This window comes from Podarcis muralis, chromosome 5, assembly GCF_964188315.1.
Source record: "Podarcis muralis chromosome 5, rPodMur119.hap1.1, whole genome shotgun sequence".
NCBI lineage: Eukaryota > Metazoa > Chordata > Lepidosauria > Squamata > Lacertidae > Podarcis > Podarcis muralis.
In genome coordinates, this window is record NC_135659.1 from 7,844,954 (window position 1) to 7,868,885 (window position 23,932).

The 23,932-nt window shown below is 44.9% G+C and overlaps 1 protein-coding gene across 9 annotated transcripts in view; it reads left to right on the forward strand.

Annotated features, from left to right (window-relative positions):
* RASAL2 (RAS protein activator like 2) overlaps positions 1-23,932 on the forward strand; it is a 233,948-nt gene that overhangs the window by 184,988 nt on the left and 25,028 nt on the right. For all 9 annotated transcript variants that reach the window (XM_077928234.1, XM_077928231.1, XM_077928232.1 and 6 more), the window contains 5 exons: positions 7,891-8,044; positions 13,032-13,130; positions 14,113-14,664; positions 18,126-18,270; positions 23,437-23,581. In XM_077928234.1, coding sequence (XP_077784360.1) covers positions 7,891-8,044; positions 13,032-13,130; positions 14,113-14,664; positions 18,126-18,270; positions 23,437-23,581 — 1,095 coding nt within the window. The remainder of the gene's footprint in view (positions 1-7,890; positions 8,045-13,031; positions 13,131-14,112; positions 14,665-18,125; positions 18,271-23,436; positions 23,582-23,932) is intronic.

Consider the following 23,932-nt stretch of genomic DNA (forward strand, 5'->3'; position numbering starts at 1 on the left):
TCTGTTTAAACGTCAGATGAGAGCATGAGGACAGTTGAAATGTGATTTATTTGTAAGCGGGGGCTTTAGGTTTGCTGGAGTGATAAGGATCCGGAACAAGGAGGCTTGTGGCACCCTAAAGAGTTTGGAATTTTTATGTAAGGGAGCAGTCAGAAACAGAGTATACTACCCAAGGTGTGAAATGGCACTCTCCATTCTATTTGTTGTTGTCTTAAAGATAATTAATACCCTGTCCTTCTCTTGCTATGGGCAGTTTACCAGAAATGAAAAATATTTTTTTTTCAATGGGAGCTCTGCCTTAGCTCACTCTCTGTGCACCAACCCCCTTGCCATTTCCCCATATTAGCCACCTAGAGCTTCCCCTCCCCAGCAAAGAACTACAGTAGTACCTCGGGTTAAGTACTTAATTCGTTCCGGAGGTCCGTTCTTAACCTGAAACTGTTCTTAACCTGAAGCACCACTTTAGCTAATGGGGCCTCCTGCTGCCGCTGTGCTGCCACCGTGCGATTTCTGTTCTCATGCTTGAAGCAAAGTTCTTAACCCGAGGTACTATTTCTGGGTTAGCGGAGTCTGTAACCTGAAGCGTATGTAACCTGAAGCGTCTGTAACCCGAGGTACCACTGTACTAAACTCCCCTTTCACCTTTCTGAAGCCACTTCTCTTTTCTATTCTGCATCCCCACGTGGCACCTGTTTCCATCTTCACCCCATGCCTATACCTCCTTCCCCTCCTTTTATGTGCCCCTCTGCATCTGCTGTTGTTTTAAACCACCACTTTCTGCCTCTCCGTGTCCCTGTCCTCTCGCTCCCATGCCACGGCCACTGCTGCTGTGCAGCCTGCCGCCTCTTTAGCTCCCCCCCCACACACACACACACCTTGTCTTAATGCAAATCCAGGATTGGGATGCAGTACTACAAATCCTCCAAAGGGGACTGCATACGGATATTCTTATTTTTATTATAAAGAAAGCATTGAAATTCTGCGGGGAAATGTCGAAATCCTTCCCGTAAATGAAACCGGAATAGCGTGCATTTTATTTTCTGTGCATGCCCTCCCCTCCCAAATTAGGCACATCTCAGCTTCACTTGGGACGCTCTTAAGCATCCTTGTCAAGTCACCACAGGGCAGGCTGCCTTTCCTTCTGTTTTCCAAGCGCATACAGAGGATGAAGCAACAGAACCAGTTGGACTCCTAGGGCATTTGCATAGGCTTCTGAATATTTACAAAGTGCCATCTCTGATAAGATTTCTTTCTTTCTAGGAAGCTGTCTTCTATCAAATGGGACTTTATGGCCATCTAGCCCTGTTTGTACAACTCTTTGTCTTACCCTGACAGACAGCAGCTCCCCAGGGTCTGGGGGTCTTCCCCTTCACCTACTGCCTAATCCTTTTGAAAAGAAGGTGCCTGCAGCTGACCCCTGAGTCCTTCTGCGTGCAGATTGTGTGCTCTGCCAAGCCAGCCAGCTAGGATTCCTCATTCATAATGGAATCCGCTGGTTTGAGCAAAGCTTTTTGTATCTTGGCTTGCTCCTTTTTACATGGGATGGGAAGGAAATTGATGGAGTCGGAGTTAAAATACAGGGCTGGGATGTGCTACAGTCTTTACATAAGATGAGGCCTGTTGTGCAAAAAAGAAATTGCATCCCAACAAACTAAAAGAGGCGTTGAAAGTTGATTGGGATAAAAAAAAAATAGCTATTACAAGCTACTATGAATAAATTTGGTCTATGAACCAATTTTATATGAAATCTAATGACAATTGAAAACAGACCTACAAAAGAACTGAAATAGAAACAGTTTGTACTGATAAAATATCCACAACGTCCCTATAATAAAACCTGTTCGGCATCAAAGCAAATGTGACTTTAGAAACAATAAAACAAATTTGCTATACAGTATACAAATCCAAAATAATACCACCAATTAGGATTAGTAATAATACTTATCAAGCCAGACAGAAGAGTCCATGGATCTACCATAATGTTTGATGGCACAACTAATGGCTGAACTACCGGTAATTTGCAATACTTCCTCCATTTGAAAGGGCTTTGAGAGCCCACTTTAGCTGAACAATGCCTTCTTACATTCATGTATGACACTCAAAGGCCAGATAAATGTAAACCCCAGTCGATGGTGTTGCTTTTTGATTTGTATATATAAAAATTGCTTTGATGCCAAAAAGTTTTATGTACATAGTACAGAGAACATTGGGGAAGACCAAGGTTGAAGCACTTTTTAGGTTCTGTTACACTTATTGAAGGGTCAAAGGTCTTTTTAAAAAGGTCTTTTTAGGTTCTGTTACACTTATTGAAGGGTCAAAGGGACGCGGGTGGCGCTGTGGGTTAAAGCCTCAGCGCCTAGGACTTGCCGATCGAAAGGTCGGCGGTTCAAATCCCCGCGGCGGGGTGCGCTCCAGTCGCTCGGTCCCAGCGCCTGCCAACCTAGCAGTTCGAAAGCACCCTCGGGTGCAAGTAGATAAATAGGGACCGCTTACTGGCGGGAAGGTAAACAGTGTTTCCGTGTGCGGCTCTGGCTCGCCAGAGCAGCGGTGTCACGCTGGCCACGTGACCCGGAAGTGTCTGCGGACAGCGCTGGCCCCCGGCCTATAGAGTGAGATGGGAGCACAACCCTAGAGTCTGTCAAGACTGGCCCGTACGGGCAGGGGTACCTTTACCTTTACCTTACACTTATTGAGTCATAACTAGTTCACATTGTTGATATTTGGTTTTGCTTCTGAAATAAGTAGGTGCATATTGTCTGTTTTTAATTGTTATTAGATCAAATACATTTTTCCACACGCACCAAATTTATGTTATTTTCTAATAGTTAAAGTTTATGATACTCATCAAGTCCAAATGAAGATTTTCATGCTGTTCATTTTATGCAGGGGTGTGTGTGTGTGTGTGTGTCTGTCTGTCTGTCTGTCTGTCTGTGAAATGTCTTGTGCAGGGCCTGTGAACATGTCAACTTTGGCTTAGCAATGAAGAGCGAGCTGCAAGATTCCTCCTTGGCTGCCCTTCCCCTTTCCTGGATAGCAGATTCCCACTGCTAGCACTATTTCTCTTTATTTACTACATTTGTACTCCAGCATTTCCCCAAGGAGTTCAGGGTCATGTACATTACCTCTTTCCCTCTGCCCAAATGCTAAACCTTGCATCATCCTTTTAGGCTGAGCAGGGCCGTCTTAAGCATATCTGGTGCTGTGGTCCCCCCCCCCCCCCATTTCCCAGAGTTGTCGACCTTTTTTAAGGGGGGGGGGGCTCCAACAGCGGGATCATGGTGTGGGGCTGGGCAGCCGGGCGCAATGGGGGCAGCATGGGAGGCCAGGCGGGAGTCTCGTCCAGGCAGGGACAGGCAAAGCGAGCTGGGCCGTCCGCATTGCCCGCAGTATAGAAGCGTGATCACTCAGCTGCAGTCTCACCATCCTTGCTTGGGGAGGAAGGGGGGAGGAGAGAGCGTGACTGGGAGAGGATCGGGCAGGGGAAGGAAACGCGGTTCGTGTGAAGGAGTGCAGAGTTGGTGGTGCAGCGGGAGGAGGCAGGATCCGTGCAAGGCGGTGGAGAAGCAGGGGAAGGAGGGAAAGGCACTGGGGGCAGCAGTTGCAGCATGTAGCCTCGAGCGTGGGGATCTTTCGAGGTTAAGTGGATGGGGGAGCGCTGGTAGAATCATGTTTATTATGCGCAGAGCTTGGGATGCAAGCACACACCACACAGCCAAGGAGGTGGTGTGTCGCAGAGCCAGCAGAGAGAGCTCCGGACTGCGGGAAAGCATCCAGAGCCTTCCTGCCTCCGATGGGCACTGGAGGTGCGCAGGCACCAAGCCCCCACTCCACCTCACTTATCTCCCCGCTCTCCCCTCCCCAGACTCTCCGCCTGGCGCCCCCACTCCTTGGCTTCCTGGTTTGCCGCACCACTACGCCCAATGGTAAAGCCGTCCCTGAGGCTGAGTGAGAGAGAGTTGCCCCATGATACATGGTACATGGTACATGGTACATGGCTGACTGAGTCATTTGTACCACTCCACGACAGTGAGTTAACCCTGGTTAGGAGGAAACCCTCAGCTTGAACCATAATTAACATCAATGCTGCTTTAACACTTAACCATGACTAATACCAAATGCGGGGCGGGGGGGGGGGGAGCAAAGTATTGGCCAGAGAGAGAAGTTAACAATGAGAAATAGTAGGCTTCTATATAATTAAATATGGTCTGAAGCTCAACATCAAAAAAACGAAGAGCATGGCCGCTGGTCCCCTCAGCTCATGGCAAATAGAAGGGGAAGAAATGGAGGCAGTGAGAGATTTTACTTTCTTGGGCTCCCTGATCACTGCAGATGGTGACAGCAGTCACGAAATTAAAACACCTGCTTCTTGGGAGAAAAGCGATGACAAACCTAGACAGCATCTTAAAAAGCAGAGAAATCACCTTGCCGGCAAAGGTCCGTATTGTTAAAGCTATAGTTTTCCCAGTAGCGATGTATGGAAGTGAGAGCTGGACCATAAAGAAGGCTGATCGCAGAAGAATTGATGCTTTTGAATTATGGTGCTGGAGGAGACTCTTGAGAGTCCCATGGACTGCAAGAAGATCAAACCTCCCCATTCTTAAGGAAATCAGCCCTGAGTGCTCACTGGAAGGAAAAATCCTGAAGCTGAGGCTCCAATACTTTGGTCACCTCATGAGAAGAGAAGACTCCCTGGAAAAGACCCTGATGTTGGGAAAGATGGAGGGCACAAGGAGAAGGGGACAACAGAGGATGAGATGGTTGGATAGTGTCTTCGAAGTTACCAGCATGTGTTTGACCAAACTGCGGGAGGCAGTGGAAGACAGAAGTGCCTGGCGTGCTCTGGTCCATGGGGTCACAAAGAGTCGGACACGACTAAACGACTAAACAACAACAACAACATATAATTAAGGCATTCGCAGCTCAGATCAGTGGGACTATATTTTACATCAGATGTACTAGGGATTAGGAAAGAGTCCTGCAGGCCACTGCTTGGGTGGAGACCAACCCAGCTGTTACATATATGTTCTTTCTGTCATTTGTGAACACATGGGGTTGGAAATGGGACTCATGGGTAGGTGAGTAAAAGTTGCTGGCTGCATCTTGTTTTTAGTTTGTTTTAGAGTGATTCCTGTTCTGAATGTCATGCATTTTACTGTGCATTGGTTTTATTACTTCCGTTGTACAGTGGTACCTCGGGTTAAGAACTTAATTCATTCCAGAGGTCTGTTCTTAACCTGAAACTGTTCTTAACCTGAAGTACCATTTTAGCTAATGGGGCTTCCCACTGCCACCGCCGCCACCGCACAATTTCTGTTCTCATCCTGAAGCAACGTTCTTAACCCGAGGTGCTCTTTCTGGGTTAGCGGAGTCTGTAATCTGAAGCGTCTATAACCCGAGGTACCATTGTATTTGAATACATACACATACCCTACATATTTTGGGAAATGGTTTGTTGGTTGGTTCTCTGCATTCAGACCCCTCTTGCGATACCGTCACCAAACTAGGAATGAAGGTTTCTGAGACGAGGGCAGCAATCTCCAACATTTTGGATGCCAGGCACCATTTTGATTCAATATGGTGAACTGAATCGCCTGTGTTGTTGTTGTTGTTGTTGTTTTGCATAAGTTTGTCTGCCTCTTGAGATATCATTGCCAAACTTGGCACGAGGACTCCCAAGGTGTGTTTGTGGAGGGTGTAGACTTCATCACCATTTGGATGCTGGGCACCATTTTGAATCGAGTTGGTGGACCAAAGCGTTCCTTTGGCTTGACTTCATCTGATTTTTGGTGTGACAGTTCCAAAATCACAAATTACACTATCCATTTAAAAATCAAAAAAAAAATTGTTTCTAAAAATTACTGGGTAGTGCCAGGCACTCCCTGCTGGTATACATATATATAAACTATGGTGATCATAACCAAGGAACAGACAAGAGTGGGTGGTAGTGAAAATCTGGATTGCTTACCTGGATGAAGGAAGTTAGTCTAAAAGAGACACAAGATCCAGGAGCCCGTCACAAACTACAAAGCTGCCAGCCCATCAGAAGCAATTGCAGAAAACCTCTTAAGGCTGGCTTCTGCTCTCAGTCCAAATGAACTTGCTATTGCTTTTTAACTGAAAGAGACATAACCCAATAGGTTGAGGCCCTGTTTTCTCTTGTCATGAAAAGGTTTTAGATTTGACTTTGGTTATATATTTCAATACAGTGGTACCTCGCAAGACGAATGCCTCGCAAGACAAAAAACTTGCTAGACGAAAGGGTCTTTTGTTTTTTGAGCTGCTTCGCAAGACGATTTTCCCTATGGGCTTGCTTCGCAAGACGGAAACGTCTTGCAAGTTTGTTTCCTTTTTCTTAGCACCGTTAATACAGTTGCGACTTGACTTCGAGGAGCAACTCATAGAACGCGGTGTGGTAGCCTTTTTTGAGGTTTTTAAAGACTTTGGTGATTTTTGAAGCTTTTCCAAAACTTTCCCGACACCGTGCTTCGCAAGACGAAGAAAATCGCAAGACGACAAAACTCGCGGAACGAATTAATTTCGTCTTGCGAGGCACCACTGTAGTTTAACAATTTTGTAGTTAAGGAAAACATATGTGCGTAATTTTATTTCTATGCTGCCTTTCCACGGTTCAAGCCATGCTCAAGGCTGCTTACAACATGAAAAAAATACATAATAACACTATAACAAAAGTAGTTATAAACAATAAATAAGACATTAAATAACCCACAAATTAACTGAACAGTTTCCACATAAAACACAATAAAATCTAAAATAAAGATACAAAAAAATAACAGCAATAACCCACCCCCACCCCCGGAACAAACCAAAACAACACCCCATCCCCAACAGCCTTAGTTTTTGTAGCTGGAGTCAGTCAGGGCCGCCCCCCCTCCCAGCCTAGGTGGAAAAGGCCTTCAGCCAGGGAGCAGGTCTTGCAGGACTCACAGCCAAGATGGAAACAAAATGTGTTAAATTTGCCCTTGGAAAGGGAAGAGCCAGAATGATGGTGTAGTTAAGGCAATAGTGCTGGACTTGGGCCAGAGAGCTCTAGGTTCAAATGTCTGCCATTTTGCTAAGTCATGTTGAGCTAGTCATGAACATTCGCTCATTTCTTCCAGGCTGGTGTGCAACCCCAAACGTTACTGCCCTGTACTCTTAGCAGGGGGGGTCCAGAGCAGCTTTTTTCAGTCCTTTCTAGTAGGCACGTCCAACAGGTAGATCGTGATCTACCGGTAGATCACTGGATGTCTGTGGTAGATCACTGGCTCCCCTAAAAAAGGCTCACCCAAAAATTTCCTCCTTCCTAAAATAAGCTCAACAACTTTGACCTGAACCCCCCAAAAGGGGGTAGATCACTGCCAGTTTTTAACTCTGTGAGTAGATGTCTTGGGAGTTGGCCACCCCTGTTTTATAGGATATATAAATGAATTGGGGGCAGTTTAAGATGTATCATTTTCACATTATAGCTGAAATATATGCAGTTCCCAGGGAGATATGCTGAATCATATGAACAGCATTGTTACTAGCAGAATTCTCTGGGTCCTGTAAAAATAAGCACTGTTTGTTTGAGATGCTAGTATATATTATTTATTTTTGTTAGCATTATAAAGCCAGTTGTAGATCCCAAGCACTTAGCCGGTAGCTGGAGAAAGTGGGGTGTGTACATGTTATGGTTGTGTTGTCTAGTTTTATTTTGCCAACAGGCCAAATATTTCTGAGTTTCTGGATCTGCCAAATCTCGTCTGGCATTTGTCAGGGGTATCTTATTTCTAAAAGCAACAATTGGAGTGAGGCACCTTAAAAGCCGCTTTTAAGAAAACTTTGTTTTATGAACCGCCTTCTTTTTTTTGTGTGGTGTCTTATTTCCGTCCCCTCTTGGTCTTTGCACAGGTCTCGTGGTTTACCAAAGCTGAAAGAGTCTCGTTCTCATGAATCTCTGCTGAGTCCAGGCAGTGCTGTGGAGACATTAGATCTTGGGGCAGAAGAGAGAGTCTTCGTCAAGCCACTTCATAGCAGTATACTGGGACACGACTTCTGCTTTGAGGTAAAGAAGAAAAAACCCAAATGTATTCCTTTGTTTCTGGGGGGGACGGGGACATAAGAGTAAGAAAAGGGGGAGGAACAATTGATTGCTTAACTGACTTGGTTTGGTTGCTTATCTCACTCCTTGTAATTTCATAATTGGATGAGGAAATTGGTGTCTGCTTGGGATTTACCATGCGAAGGGCGTGGACTATCTGATCATCAGATGACTCTTAAGTTCTTGGAGCTACTGCCTTCAATCCTTCAACAGAAAGAAATATTTTCAGTTGCTGGGCTGTGTAAGAGTGGGAACTTAGAAAGGTGTTACCACTTCCTGAGCAGACATATGTAGCATTGCCCCACAGGTGAGCAGTCTTTTCACCTGTGAGGACTGAATTAGTATTATACTTCCAGATCAGGAACTATTTTGCATGTTTTGACTGTACAGGTCATGATTAAAGGTAAAGGGACCCCTGACCATTAGGTCCAGTCATGACCGACTGGGGTTGCGGCGCTCATCTCGCTTTACTGGCCGAGGGAGCCAGTGTACAGCTTCCGGGTCATGTGGCCAGCCTGACTAAGCTGCTTCTGGCAAACCAGAGCAGCACACGGAAACGCCGTTTACCTTCCCCCCAGAGCGGTACCTATTGATCTACTTGCACTTTGATGTGCTTTCGAACTGCTAGGTTGGCAGGAGCAGGGACCGAGCAATGGGAGCTCACCCCGTCGCGGGGATTCGAACCGCCGACCTTCTGATCGGCAAGTCCTAGGCTCTGTGGTTTAACCCACAGCGGCCACCCGCGTCCCATGATTAGTAAGGGGCAAATTGTGCTTGGGGTAGTCCTGCTTTCCACTTGCTTTTTGCAAAATTTCTTGGTGAGTGTCCTGAGAAATGGGAGGCATGTACAGTATGTATGGGCACAGTAGATCAGAGCAGCTGATAACAGGCAGCCTTGGCTAGTCACTGTCCCCCTTTTCTTGACTCAAGCTTACTTAGAGACAGGGCAATTCCGGCAATGCCATTTCCTTCCTTCCTTCCTTCCTTCCTTCCTTCCTTCCTTCCTTCCTTCCTTCCTTCTTTCCTTCCTTCCTTCCTTCCTTCCTTCCTTCCTTCCTTCCTTCCTTCCTTCTCCACCCCCTCCTGAGTGTCACTTTCTCGCCGTCTCTTTCCGGCACCCAGAAGGTTGCAACAGCAACATCCCAGATACACTCTAGAAACTAAAAAGAAGGGAGGAGAGACGCGGCCCCTGCCACAGCTCCAACTTTTCAACCAGCAGTTAGTTTGGAAGAAGGGAAGGAGGGTGAAGAGACAGCTGCTGACAGGCAGCACAGAAGCCCAGGACCAAATTTGCAGTGATTCGGCCTTTGTCCTGTAGTGAGATGTTATGAACTGGCGTAGTTTTATATTTAGGGTTGCCATATGTCAGGCATAGGCAAATTCAGCCCTCCAGATGTTTTGGGACTACAACTCCCATCATCCCTGACCACTGGTCCTGTTAGCTAGGGATGATGGGAGTTGTAGTCCCAAAACATCTGGAGGGCGGATTTTGCCTATGCCTGCCACATGACCAGAATTTCCCAGACGTTGCTGGGATCCGGCTGTCAGAACCAGTGTCCGGGTGGAAATCAGTGGAATATCTGGGAAAATCCAGCCATATGGCTGCTCAAGCTGCGTTGGAGAGGATGCAGGCGGCGGCGGCGGCTGCCCCAATGGCTCCATGACCTCTCCGGTCCTGCCTGGGCCTTCCCTAGCAGCAGCAGCGGACTCCAACAGCTGCTCAAGCCGCGACGGATGGGAAGGCCCAGGCAGGACTGGAGAGGCGCAGATCAACGAGCCTCCCTGTCTGGGCCCGATCCCAGGCGCGACCTTGCCAGTAGCTGATGGCCTGAGAGGGAGAGGCGGCTCATTGCCTGGAGTCACACATCCCCCCAGCACTGGCAAGGAGGAGCCTTGCACAAAGAGAGTCGCAGCAAACTGCGTGGCCAGAGCGGGCGCTGGAAAGGAGTGGGGCAACAACGGGAGAAAAAACTTCCACTTGGCTTCCACCTCAAGGGTAGGTCTGTCGGGAAGGCCATTTTCAAAAGATGGCAACCCTATTTACTGTATTTTTTGCTCTATAAGACTCACTTTTTCCCTCCTAAAAAGTAAGGAGAAATGTGTGTGCGTCTTATGAAGCGAATGCAGGCTGCACAGCTATCCCAGAAGCCAGAACAGCAAGAGGGGTTGCTGCTTTCACTGCGCAGCGATCCCTCTTGCTGTTCTGGCTTCTGAGATTCAGATTTTTTTTCCTCTTGTTTTCCTCCTCCAAAAACTAGGTGCGTCTTGTGGTCTGGTGCGTCTTATAGAGCGAAAAATACGGTATATTCCAATTTCCGCCCAATTTATACTTCATCCCTTGTTACAATTTGCCTACTCAAATCTGAATATTTTGCTAAATGCCCGGGTGTCTTCTGCAGACACATTTCATCTATTTGATAATACTTGTTTATAATATTACATTGATCACATTTCTCTCCCACCTGCCCTCCAAGGAGATCAGGGGGATGTTACAGGGTTGTTCCCCGCTTCCCATTATAGCCTCACAACAACCCCTTGAGGTAGGTTAGACTGAGAGAGATGCCATACCTATGCCATACCTTTCAGATCCAAACAGGACCTGCGTACTTACAAATCACATAAACCAAAGATTTGGTGGAAATTTGTACAAACCAGTTAATCAGAATATATAACTAAAACAGCAGCAGTCTGAACTAATACAAATTGACTTGATTTGGGGGGGGGGGGGACAACTTGGAGGAACGTATTTAGCTTCCAAAGTGTTCCTAAAGCAGCAGCCGGCCAGTCTCCATAGTCCATTCCACCATTGTGCAACTCCCACAAAAAGTCCATGTCTCACATAGGAATTCCTTAGGGAGAAAGTTCCTGCAGCAAGACTGCCCTAGAATGATAATCTTAAAAGGCAGTAAAGGTAAAAATTGATAACAGTGGAGGGAGGACTATGAAAAATCTGGTAGGTGGGCCTCTCTAGCACCGAAAAGCTAGGGAATTCGGCTTTCCCCCCCGCACCCTCGTTCCTGCGTGATCCTTTTGTGATTCAGTAATTCTGTAAATTACTGTCTGTTACTATTCCAGCACATAATATATGTTACCTTTAAAGAGACAGCATTATTTCAAGCACCCATAAGCTATTGAGAAGCCCATAGTGTTGTGTTTCTCTGAGTTGCAATGAATGGATTTAGAAGTGCTGTATTAACCTGGCATAACGTCGTCTGCTAACAATCTGTGCAAGCGTTGGAAGATAATGATAATCTTTTGACAGGCAAAATGATTCAGTACATTATATGCTGGCATATTGTTAGCCTTCTGTGTGCAAGTGTGTGCATGTGCAATCCCATAGACATAAATTAAGATAATGTAATGTAAAAACTTGTGCCCAAACGTTGGTCTGTTCTTGCTTCTCTTTCTGGTTGTCCTGGCAACTTTGTCTTGTTGGCGGAAACTCTCAAGAATTATTACAACATACTTTGCATTGGTATCTCATTAGAGGGGAACATGTTTTAGTTTGCTTCAGGCTTTGATTTAATGTAAATACCTATGAGAAACCTGGGTTTGTCTGCTGAGTGAAGTAATTCTTGCAGAAAGAGCAAGCAGTCCTGCAGACGTCTCGACTTGTATAGCAGTTCAGTTAGCATGGGCACTTTGCTTTGCTCCTTTAGTATGGTGCAGTACTTCAAACTAATTTCAGAGCAACTAGGATCATAAAAGTTGCTCCCCTATTACACGATAAGGAAACTGTCATGGTCCAAAATAATTATTTGGCCATTTTTACTTTCTATTTTATTTATTTTATTTAGCAGCTTTTTACACAAAGTGATATTGTCAGCTGATGTAGTAAAATAGCACCCAATGCATAAAAACAAATTCTTGCAATTACAAAAAAAAAAGAACCTACACCATGGCAGGAACAGTATTCAAGTAACAAACTTGCAGTTTTGTGTAATATATTTGAGCAGAACGGGTAATCCAACCCTGAGCTTTTCTGTTTCCCTTTCCAACTTGTTTGTTTTCTTTTCTGTTGTTTTCCTTGTGTTGTTTTAACCCTATTTTAACTTTAATTTCTGTCATTTAGTTGCTTCCTTGTCATTTAATAATCCAGTCAGATGTCTAGTGCAAAACTTGGCAACATGAGAATATCAGCATTCTGTGTTCGTTTGTTTTTTGGAAGCGTGTTTCTAGTTGTTTCTCTTTTGGAGAGAAGTTTAGAGGGACCTTGCCTTGTGAATTGAAGGGGGAGTGGGCAGGAGACTGCACCCAGTGTACCATATTTCAGGCGTGAACCCTGCTCCCTCCTGATCTCCATGCACTCCTTTGATCCCCCTACATTTCAAATCCATTTTTTCTGAAAGCTTAATATGTGAAGGCGAATTAAATAATGAGTACATTTCTGTATGTATGGAGGGACGCGGGTGGCGCTGTGGGTAAAAGCCTCAGCGCCTAGGGCTTGCCGATCGAAAGGTCGGCGGTTTGAATCCCTGCGGCGGGGTGCGCTCCCGTTGTTCGGTCCCAGCGCCTGCCAACCTAGCAGTTCGAAAGCACCTCCGGGTGCAAGTAGATAAATAGGGACCGCTTACTAGCGGGAAGGTAAACGGCGTTTCCGTGTGCTGCTCTGGCTCGCCAGAGCAGCGATGTCACGCTGGCCACGTGACCCGGAAGTGTCTCCGGACAGCGCTGGGCCCCGGCCTCTTGAGTGAGATGGGTGCACAACCCTAGAGTCTGTCAAGACTGGCCCGTACGGGCAGGGGTACCTTTACCTTTACTTACATTTCTGTATGTGCATACATGCGTGTTTATACATGTGCATGCTTCCTCCACTTTCTTAATTTAGTATTGGCAAGTATTCTAGAATTGTTTGTTGTAGGATATTCAAGATTTTCATGCCCTTCCTTATTTTACATAAGTTGCAATTATGAGTTTAGCTGGTTTTAAATTTTTTTTTAAATTGTTTTAGGTAACTTATTCCTGTGGCAGTAAATGTTTCAGCTGCTCCTCAGCGGGAGAAAGAGACAAGTGGATGGAAAACCTGCGGAGGGCGATCCAACCAAACAAGGTATAAGGGAAATCCAGTGGTTTAATGCACCCGGGGTAATTTCTTTCTGGGCCAAGTGATATATCTCTCCCATTCTTCCCCAAACAAGCACACCCATTTAATTAGGTTGATGGCAGCAATGCCATCAATGCCCCAGAGGAAAACTCTTCAATAACACAAAATGATACTCTATTCCACTTTGCACAAAGGTCTAATAGATACACATGGTCTTCTGTCACCCTCATTAATGCTTCTGTTTTCCAGGAGACTTGTCATGGTTTGTCTTATTGAAAAAATGCCTGTGAGCTCTTTCTTTAGCAAAGTGGCCAAGAGACACAGGCTAAGAATTTTGAATTTTGGTGTTTGCATTAAAAATAGAATGTATCCACTGACAGAATCTGTCATCGGTTGCTAGATTGCTGGTCCTTCATTCCAATCCCTCTTTTACAACATGAATAATGGTACTATCCACTATAGAGATCCATTTAAATCTGGCTTCCAGCTAGGGCTTCTGAGATAAACGGCCTTATTTGTTTCTGTCAAATTTCTTCTTGAGCTGCAGTGCTACCAGTTTCTCTTGGATATAAGTTCAAGCTCCCAAATATGCTTTATTAAGTCCCAAACAACTTGAGTCCAGAACACTGTAGGAAAAAAAGCATCCTCTCCCATAAAATTATTCATAGTGGGTTCTTCTGGAGGGCTATTTTTTTTGCAGATGTTTTTAGTATCGTACCCTCCCTAGAGTTATAAAGGCTACAAACATGCCGGCTGGCTGATCGCCATTGTAGCCCAGAGCATGGTTGATTAATAGTTTTATCTTATATGTATTTAGTGTTTTATGCAAATTTGAGAACAGTTTCTCACCTTCGCAGCATTTAAATATAAAACCAGTGATAATAAAAGTTAAGAGCAGCGTAGAACAAGAAGTCATCCACACGTTAGGTATTTGCCCCTTGCAATGAGGCTGGCCCCGGGTAAACTAAATAAGCCTTTTTCTCTCCAGGACAACTGCCGACGAGCCGAAAACGTGCTCCGCCTTTGGATCATCGAGGCAAAAGACCTGGCCCCCAAGAAGAGGTACTTTTGTGAGTTGTGCGTGGACGATACCTTATTTGCCCGCACAACCAGCAAAATGAAAAATGATAATATCTTCTGGGGAGAGCACTTTGAGTTCTCTGGCCTTCCACCTGCCCACAGCATCACCATCCACATCTATAAAGACGTCGAAAAGAAAAAGAAAAAGGACAAGAACAACTATGTGGGTCTGGTCAACATCCCCATAGCTGCTGTGACTGGTCGGCAATTCGTGGAGAAGTGGTACCCCATCAGCACTCCCACGCCCAATAAAGGGAAGACAGGTCCATCCATACGGATAAAATGCCGTTATCAGACAATTACCATCCTCCCCATGGAGCAGTACAAAGAGTTTGCAGAATTTGTGACCAACAACTACACAATGCTATGCTCTGTCCTGGAGCCAGTCATCAGTGTCCGGAACAAAGAGGAGATGGCCTGTGCTTTAGTGCACATTCTTCAGAGCACTGGCAGAGCCAAGGTAAGAACATGCAAAGCTCTTGTCCCCCTGTGTCATTTTTAGTGCTATTGAAAGATGGTGGCAGATTGGGTTCTGCCAAGTAATTAAACTGATTCTTTGTTGTTATGATCCTGAAAGCAAAATTTGTCTCTACCTATAGATGTCTTGAAACGGAGCATAACGCAAAGACAGTGGTCAGTGTTTTAAAGAATAATTAAGGCTGTGGTCCTATACATACTTACCTGGGAATAAAGCCTATTGAACTCAAGAAGTCTGACTTCTAGGCACATATAGGATTGTGCGGCAAAAGTATTATTTTAAGAAGAGAGGGTCTATATACAAAAACATCCACTGCTTTAAAAATAAACACACTGACATTAAAAAATGTGTGTTTTGCACTTTATATCCCTCCTTCCTGCATGGGACTTAAGGTGAAATGTGTGGGTCTGCCCCATTCAGGCACTACAGTGAAGTTGCTGTATTGCATGCTTTTTCATACCAGGCACCAGAAACATAGCGCAGAAGTCACCTAATGCGTCCTGTCAATAAAAGCTCTGTGCAAGGATGTCTGAACATTCAACATAGTGAAGCATTGAATTCCTCCTGTACACCCAGTATTTACTGTTTGAGCATTCTATCAATCAAACTCATTTTTCTTCCGTCTGACCAATTAGTGTGAGAGTTACAGGAAATATTTGCTGAACCACCATGATTCATAGCTATCATTGCTTCCATAATATTCCCCCGAAGTGATGAAGAAAAGTGACCTCAGATTTCTTTGGTACAAACTGTACACTGGGTATATCAGCATATTGTTACACTACAGAATCATTAGAATTCAAATTTTAAAGACTCAAGTTTTAAGAAGAGAAAGAACATATGAGGATTTTATGATTTAATTGTTAACTGTGCTCTTCCTCTCTTTGCATTCCACTGAGCACCAATAATTGTTAATAACTTGGATAAAGCAAAGTAAATTTTTGTTCATATTACTAAAGTTTATATTAATATTTAATATTAATTAAATATATTAATATTAATTATATTATTATTAATAATAATAATATTTTAATGTTTCTATATTTTAATGTTGTATTTTAATTTTGTTTTTAAGTTGTAATCATTCAACTTGTTTTTATTATTGCTTGTAAGCCGCTCTGAGCCTGGCCTTGGCTGGGGAGGGCGGGGTATAAATAAAAATTATTATTATTATTATTATTATTATTATTATTATTATTAAAGTTACCAAAAATTATATTAAGTTCCCTAGTATAAAGTGACACTCTTGCATATATTTAGCAATTGAAAATATGCTTTGCATTAAATCTTAGGCCAAAATGCAGCATTCCCTCAAAGTCAGAGGTGACTCGTTTTTACTGCATGTTTAAGAGGCCTCCATTGCATTATTGTTGGGCTCTGACAAGATGTTATAAGCAAATATGTCTCCCCAGACCCAGGGAGATGTATAGATCTAATCCTGAAGGCTAATCAATGCTTTCTTTGAGATAACTGGCATGTTAAGCTCCCAGAAAAGTCAAGACTTTTGCAACATAATCAATGATGATTCCCGTTCCCCAGGACATGGTCTTGAAGATACATGATGTTGCAACCTTGCTGAAGCTAAGCAGGTCTGAGACCAGTTAATGGCCTGGTTTGCATGTCACATTAAACCATATTATTTATTTATTTTTAAACCTGTAGTTTAATGTGAATGAGCAGTTGCTGGTGCACGCTGCTGAACAGTTCTTGCACTGTTCCTCCCCTAATCCTCCTCCTACTGTACTACCAGGATACAAGCCAAAGTATCGCTTGTTGTGATGTCTGAACCCAGGCTTGTGGTTTGTTTGTCTAGAAACTGACCATTTCCTCTTGAAATGAAAGGCAGTAGATAAGTTATTTTAATGAAAATAATACTGCTTGTGGTTTGTTTGCATAGAAGCAGCAAACCATGTGCTTGTGTTCACATATCACAGCCATGCCAGACTGGCATGGCATGAGGAGGAGAGGAATGAAAGGAACATCTGGGAGCCTTAAAGTAGTTTTGTACGCTGCACGCTCACAGTCTCCTAATTGGTGTTTAACTCTGGTTTATTGTGACGTTTAAACTGGGCCAGGGCCTGGATGGGAGACTGCCGAAGTATTCCATATGCAAAGCCTTGTACAGTGGTGCCTCGCAAGACGAAATTAATTCGTTCCGCAAGTTTTGTCGTCTTGCGAGTTTTTCGTCTTGCGAAGCACGGTTTCCCATAGGAATGCATTGAAAATCAATCAATGCGTTCCTAAGGAGACCGTCGGGGACAGAGGGGAAGCGCCGCGCGCCTTCCCCTCTGTCCCCGGACCTGTTTTAAAGCAAGGGGCAGCGGGGAGAAGATTGCTTCTCCCCGTTGCCTGCCCCGCAATCTCCGGGGACAGAGGGGAAGGCGCGCCTTCCCCTCTGTCCCCTCGTTTGAAGCAAGGGGTGGAGGGGAGAAGATCGCTTCTCCGCGTTGCCGCCCCTTGCTTCAAAAGAGGTCCGGGGACAGCGGGGAAGACGACAGCATTTTTAAAAACCTCGGGACAGCGGGGGACTTCTCTGCTGTCCGGGGCGATTTTAAAATGCTGGCGGGCGGCAGCGAAGCCTTCGCTGCCGCCCGCCAGCATTTTAAAATCGCCCCGGACAGCGGAGAAGTCCCCCGCTGTCCCGGGGTTTTTAAAAAACCTCTCCCCCCCCCCCCGCCAGGCTTCGGAAGGCTGCTCCGAAGCCTGGCGGCGGGAGGAGGTCCGAGGACAGTGGGGAAGACACGCTGCGCTTTTTCCCCGCTGTCCCGGAGATTTCCCTATGGGCTTTCGTCTTGCGAAGGAAGCCCATAGGGAAATTCGTTTTGCGAAGCGCCTCCAAAACGGAAAACCCTTTCGTCTAGCGGGTTTTCCGTCTTGCGAGGCGTTCGTCTTGCGGGGCACCACTGTATTCCAAGATGAATTAAAGGCAGGATATGCATTTAAATAAGGAGAGAGAGAGAGAGAGAGAGAGAGAGAGAGAAGAGAGCTTGATAAAACAATATCTGAGTATTCCTCTGGCCTTTGGGGAGCAGCGAGTGACCTGTTAGGGTTGTGCTCTTGTCGCTCAGGCTTTAGAAAACTTGGAATACTCTTTCACCCGGCTGCAGCCCTTTCTCTGAGATCTGAACCTGGCAACCATTTTCCAGTGTGGCCCTGGGTAACCGTTTACAGAAGGCACAGGATGGGAGGAATTGCTCCTCTTCCATATTCCTCAGTGGTGCTTCCATTTCTGACAAGCTTGCAGGCTCAACACACTGGCATTTTATGAACCTGTGGTGGGGAACCTCCAACCTATTGGCCTAATCAGCCCCCACTTCTCTTTCTTTCCCCACTGAATGTAGCAATTCTCTTATCCTTCTTATCTAGTCCATCCTACCCAACCCTGCTGCACCTTTTACCTTGGGTTAAAACACCTTTCTGTTGTCCAACCGCTTCTCCTTCAGGACTTCTTGACTGACTTGGTGATGTCCGAGGTCGATCGCTGTGGGGAGCATGATGTGTTGATCTTCAGGGAGAATACGCTTGCCACTAAAGCCATTGAAGAATACCTCAAGCTAGTGGGACAGAAGTATCTGCAAGATGCTCTCGGTAAAGGAAAAACTGCTTCTTCATTCTTGTTCTGAATTGCTTTTGCAGAAATAGGGTCTTTGTTCATTCTGTGGGTTAAAATGATTCTACAGGGGTGCCTCAGGTTACAAACACCTCAGGTTACAAACACTTTGGGTTACAGACTCCACTAACCTGGAAGTAGTACCTCGGGTTAAGAACTTTGCCCCAGGATGAGAACAGAAATCGCCAGTGGCAGCCGTGGGATGCCCCATTAGCGAAAGTGGTACCTCAGGGACGCGGGTGGTGCTGTGGGTTAAATCACAGAGCCTAGGACTTGCCAATCAGAAGGTCAGCAGTTCGACTCCCCGCGACAGGGTGAGCTCCCGTTGCTCGGTCCCTGCTCCTGCCAACCTAGCAGTTTGAAAGCACGTCAAAGTGCAAGTAGATAAATAGGTACCACTCCGGCAGGAAGGTAAACGGTGTTTCCGTGTGCTGCTCTGGTTCACCAGAAGCGGCTTAGTCATGCTGGCCACATGACCCGAAAGCTGTACGCTGGCTCCCTCGGCCAATAAGGCGAGATCAGCGCCGCGACCCCAGAGTCGGTCGCGACTGGACCTAATGGTCAGGGGTCCCTTTACCTTTACCTTTACCTCAGGTTAAGAATGGTTTCAGGTTAAGAACGGGTCTCCAGAAGGAATTAAGTTCGTAACCAGAGGTACCACTGTATTTGATTCAAATTTGGTTGTTGGTGTTGACTGTGTTTGTGTGTGTGTGCGCACATACATGCATCTGGTTATCATCTCCTTTGGTGTACCTATATTAGGAAACTTTCTGATGTTGCTTAAGTGGCATGGGGGTGCCAATGTTCTCACAGTACTGCTTCAGTAACATCAGACTCCTCTAGTGAATGGAGCCCACCCACAGTGTGGTTCCCTTCCCACAGTTGCCTTCTTACAAAACCAGGACAACAGCTCCACCCATGTGGCATGAGGTAGCTGATACTACCAAAACAGCGTGGGAAGACACGCAATGAAATAACTCCCAAGTTGTTAAAACCACACCTTAGAAGCAATCCAGAAGGCCTGACCTGGGGAATATTTCGTACTCTTCAGAGTGAATTTGGGGTAGGAGGGAATTACAACTCCTGGGTCCAGATCAAACTTTTAGGGATCCAGACATATGGGACATTTGCTGAAATTAGGCAGACAATTATACTTCATTGCCCCTGTGGAGTTCCACGCTGGGCATCTACATATGTAAAGTTCCCCAGTATGAAACTGCACAGAAAACTATTCATTAAACAAAATTTCAAGTAAGTGCATCCCTCTTTTCTCCTATGTACACATTTTCAAGTCTTTTCCTCATTTTCCAGTTACCAACTATACTTACTGTGTATGTTTCTCATTGTGGTAATATTGAATTTCCAAGCAAATTAAAAATCTGTAATTCGTTTCAATCCAGGTTTTAGAGGCACAATTTGATGGGAATCTCTCTTGCACCAAACCCATTGAAATAAATGGGATTTGCAGAACAGCTTGGTAGTGCGGGATTGGCGACTGTGGAAGAGCAAATAGTGCTCTCATCCAGCTCCCATTCATTCAAATGGAGATTGCGTAAAATAGATTCCTTCTGGATTGCATCCTTTGGCTCTAAGTCTTTAATGTCTAGTAATTATATGAAGTTATTTTAAAATTAGCAGTTTTTAATATGTGATTCAAGATACCACTGGGAGAGATAAGATTTTAAATCATAGACATCAGCAATCAAAAATGCTAATTAGGATTCTGCAGCTTTTCTTTTCCAAAAGCCAAGACTGCTTCCATTGTAATTCTTTCTAGAGTCCTTTTCACTTAGATCTCACAGTATAATAACAGTTTGATTAGTGTGTGTTTTAAGAGCACCTAATTTATCTTGACTATTGAAAATAAATCTTTAAGGCTGCCATCCTGTTTCCACTGACATGTGATGGGAGTTATTTTTGAATAAACATATATAGGATAGCACTATGTTAGTTTTAGGCGTTTTTACACTATAAACTGTTATGTGGTTCACTATATTTTCACAGGGGGGGAAGCATGTTTGCATTCATGGCCTTTTTTAACAAGCCTCTTATAAGGCCATTAAAGAAAGTGAGGTATTAAAGTCAAGAGTATTAAAGTCACATTGCTGGTGGCATAATAGTATCAATGATATCCTGAGTCGGGCTGACAGGTTCCTTGAGGTTAGTCCAGTCTGAAAGAAGCTCTTGGAAACAGATTGACAGTAATCGTTCTATGGAAGATAGGCTTATCTAATGCGGACTCTCGAGTCCTGAGAATATTTTGTTTCCTCCATAAACACACACATACACAGTTTACATCCCTCATTGTCACAGAGAAATGTATTGGCAAGATTGGCCAAACACACAGAACACAGGCTGGTGTAGAGCTGCATCTTCAGAGCTTAGGAGTCAACTCTTAGGGGCCAAGGTCCCTTTGCCCCCCAATAAAATATTTGAGAGGGCCAGGCCCCCCAAAGTTGATAGACATTGCCATTCAAATGGTGTTTGTGTGCCACATCCTGTGATCAGTTATGTGGGGTGGGGCCTACCTGTCCCCCCAAATATTTTATTAAAGTTGGCACCCTTGCTTCAGAGAATTGCCTGGTGGTAAATCGTGCCACTGTCAGGCGCTTCCCAGGCCACGTCCCCCATTTTCCTCTTCCTCTGCAAACAGGCCTGTTTCCTTGTCTGGTCTCCAACATCTCTCACAAAACACCTGACAAAATATCCCAGTACCCTCACAAAACACCTGACTATAACATTCTCTATTTAATCCCAAAATGCGCACTCCATAGATGCTATGGTATGCAAACATACCCACTACCCTGAACCTTTCCAAATGGCACTTCCAGGCAGAGGCCTCACATACGGGGTACGTCAGCCTGTTAACAAGTTGAATAAGTACTGCAGCATATTGAGGCTTGGCTTTTTTCCATTTCTCCTATACCATAGTTCATTATCTGCTGTGTTGAATCACCTGTGTTTTCCTTGAATGCTTCTTTTGAACGTTAACTGGATCTTTCTGTTGGTAGTTATTCCAGCAATGCTCCCAATTGCTCTATTTCATGCTCTCAGAATGTCCCCCTGTTTCTTTAGTTACCCAATTTCAGCTGCCGGTGGCAATGTGCTCTGTTGAGCACGTAAACGTTCATGTCTCTTGGCTCCTCGAAATGTGCTTGCTTGTGTTTCAAAAAATAGTTCAGGGTTGTTGTTTTTACCCAGTTCAAAGATACCTGTGTAGAGAATTGCAGATGAAAACAACATTGGGCCCATGGGGGCGTTTTCAGTAGCTGCTGCAATGTTTCTGGTTTCCAATGCTGCTTTCACCTCCCATAAAAACCACCTTGAAGAAGTCTTAGCCTCTCTAAAATAATGTAATGGGTGGGTTCAGTTTACAGAGGTGGGACTGCGTCCAGATAGAAAGCCGGGAAAGGTCAAAATAAAAGGGGTCCAGTAAGGAATTAGGGACGCAGGTGCCGCTGTGGTCTAAACCACAGAGCCTAGGGCTTGCCGATCAGAAGGTCGGCAGTTCGAATTCCCATGACGGGGTGAGCTCCTGTTGCTCAGTCCCTGCTCCTGCCAACCTAGCAGTTTGAAAGCACGTCAAAGTGCAAGTAGATAAATAGGTACCGTTCCGGCGGGAAGGTAAACGGCGTTTCCGTGCGCTGCTCTGGTTCGCCAGAAGTGGCTCAGTCATGCTAGCCACATGAGCTGGAAAAACTGTCAGCAGACAAACGTCGGCTCCCTCGGCCAGTAAAGCAAGATGAGCGCCGCAACCCCAGAGTCGTCTGCGACTGGACTTAATGGTCAGGGGTCCCCTTGACCTTTAAGGAATTAGGGATTACTGCCTGGGGATCAGATGCATCTGATGTAGCAGTAGCCTCCTTTTTCTTTTGAACTCTCAAAGCAAAGAATTTAGAATTCACTAAAAATCTGAAATACATATCCTTCAGATTAAATGTTCAAATGGTTACTTCGCTCAGATGTGTTCTGCAGAATATGCAATTTTCAGTTTGTATTTTGTGAAGCTGTGTAGCAGTAGCCTTGGATCTTAAATAAAATAGAGAATCAGCGTTTGATTAAAGGCAGTTGAGATAACCTGTAAGGAGAGAAGAAGCCATTTGTTACCAAAATCTCCATGTATGCCCTTCTGTTCAGTAGAAACTGCAAGACTTACTCCTATTTTCTGTGCAACAGTGCGGACCAGAAACTTGCTTGAGTTTTTAGGACTCCCAGAAGATTTTTGTACTACCACTTACTGACAGGGCAGAGAGACTGTGCTGCCACAAGTCCCATTGGATCTCCACAGTTACTGCCATGCTCCAATGTGCAGCAGAGAACAGAATGCGATAAAGAGAGTGATTCCCAGTTTGGGTAGGATAATCTGTGCCCAGAGCTAACCTTGCGCACTAACAAAGTCCTACAACATTACAGTTGTCACTGAGTTATAACAAGAAACTACTGGCCTTGCCCTCTTGCTTCTGCTAACTTCATTCCTGAAAGTCAATGTCCATATTCACTATTCATCCTTAAAATTAATGGGCTAGTTGCAAGAAAATCACAGACACAGATATAGTGAGGGCAGAGTGGCTTAAGCTGTTTGACCTAGTTTAAATAAGTGAAGTTATTATACATGAAGGGCAAGGTGAACGCTGACTTACTGTAATTATTGTTTATCCTTTTCTGTAATGAGAGAATCAAATTATGTGCCACTGAAATTAAAGGGCAGCAAAGGAATGTTTAGGTTTTTTGGCAAAACCCATAAGCCAAAGCAGTTGACAGACATAAGTGGCATGGTTTTAATTCCAAAGGGGATAAATAATCTTCCGATCACTACTAATCTGTGTCTAGGTCATATGACATAAGGTTAGTTTAATATCATTCTTTAGAAGATAAGCTGATTGCTGGAGGGGACAAAGAGGTCTCTGTACCCCACCTTCAGGGAGAATGTTGGCTTCATTATGAATCAGGGAAGAGGAATGAAGTTTCTGCATCCTTTGCGGAATTTGGCCAAACATCAGTGATTTGGCAAACTTTGGTCAACCTTACGCTTCAAATCAGGGTGGGGGAGTGTGTGGTGTCATCATCTATCAGCAGAAATTTTGTAGGTAACATTTCAATAAGACGGTGTCCTGATTTGCTGTGTCTTGCCACCCGACTACTAGGTGAATTTATCAAGGCGTTGTATGAGTCGGACGAGAACTGTGAAGTGGATCCCAGCAAAAGTTCTCCGAGCGAGCTAGCCGATCACCAGGCCAATCTTAAAATGTGTTGCGAGCTAGCCTTCTGCAAGATCATCAACTCCTACTGGTGAGTTCAGGGAGCGCTTCTCCGATGGTGATTTGCTTATTGGGGTGATTCACCTTAAGGAAAGTAAACACAGCCTGCCTCCTCCTTTAAAGATTGTCAGGAATGATTTCACCAGGGATTGCATGCTGTGAGCGGAGTAAGCGAAAAGGAGTCCGCAGACACGGTCAACCAGGAACTGCCTGTCCCATTGAAGCGAATTGAGCTTACCAGGAGTGGGCTTCAGTGGGTCCTTCCTGGTCCCATTTATCAGCACAAGGCATCTTAATTGAGATGAATTAGCTTTAGGGGTCAAGTGGAACTGTGACTATGCAACTGGATTTTTGATAGGTTTGTGATGGGTAAAGTGAGCTT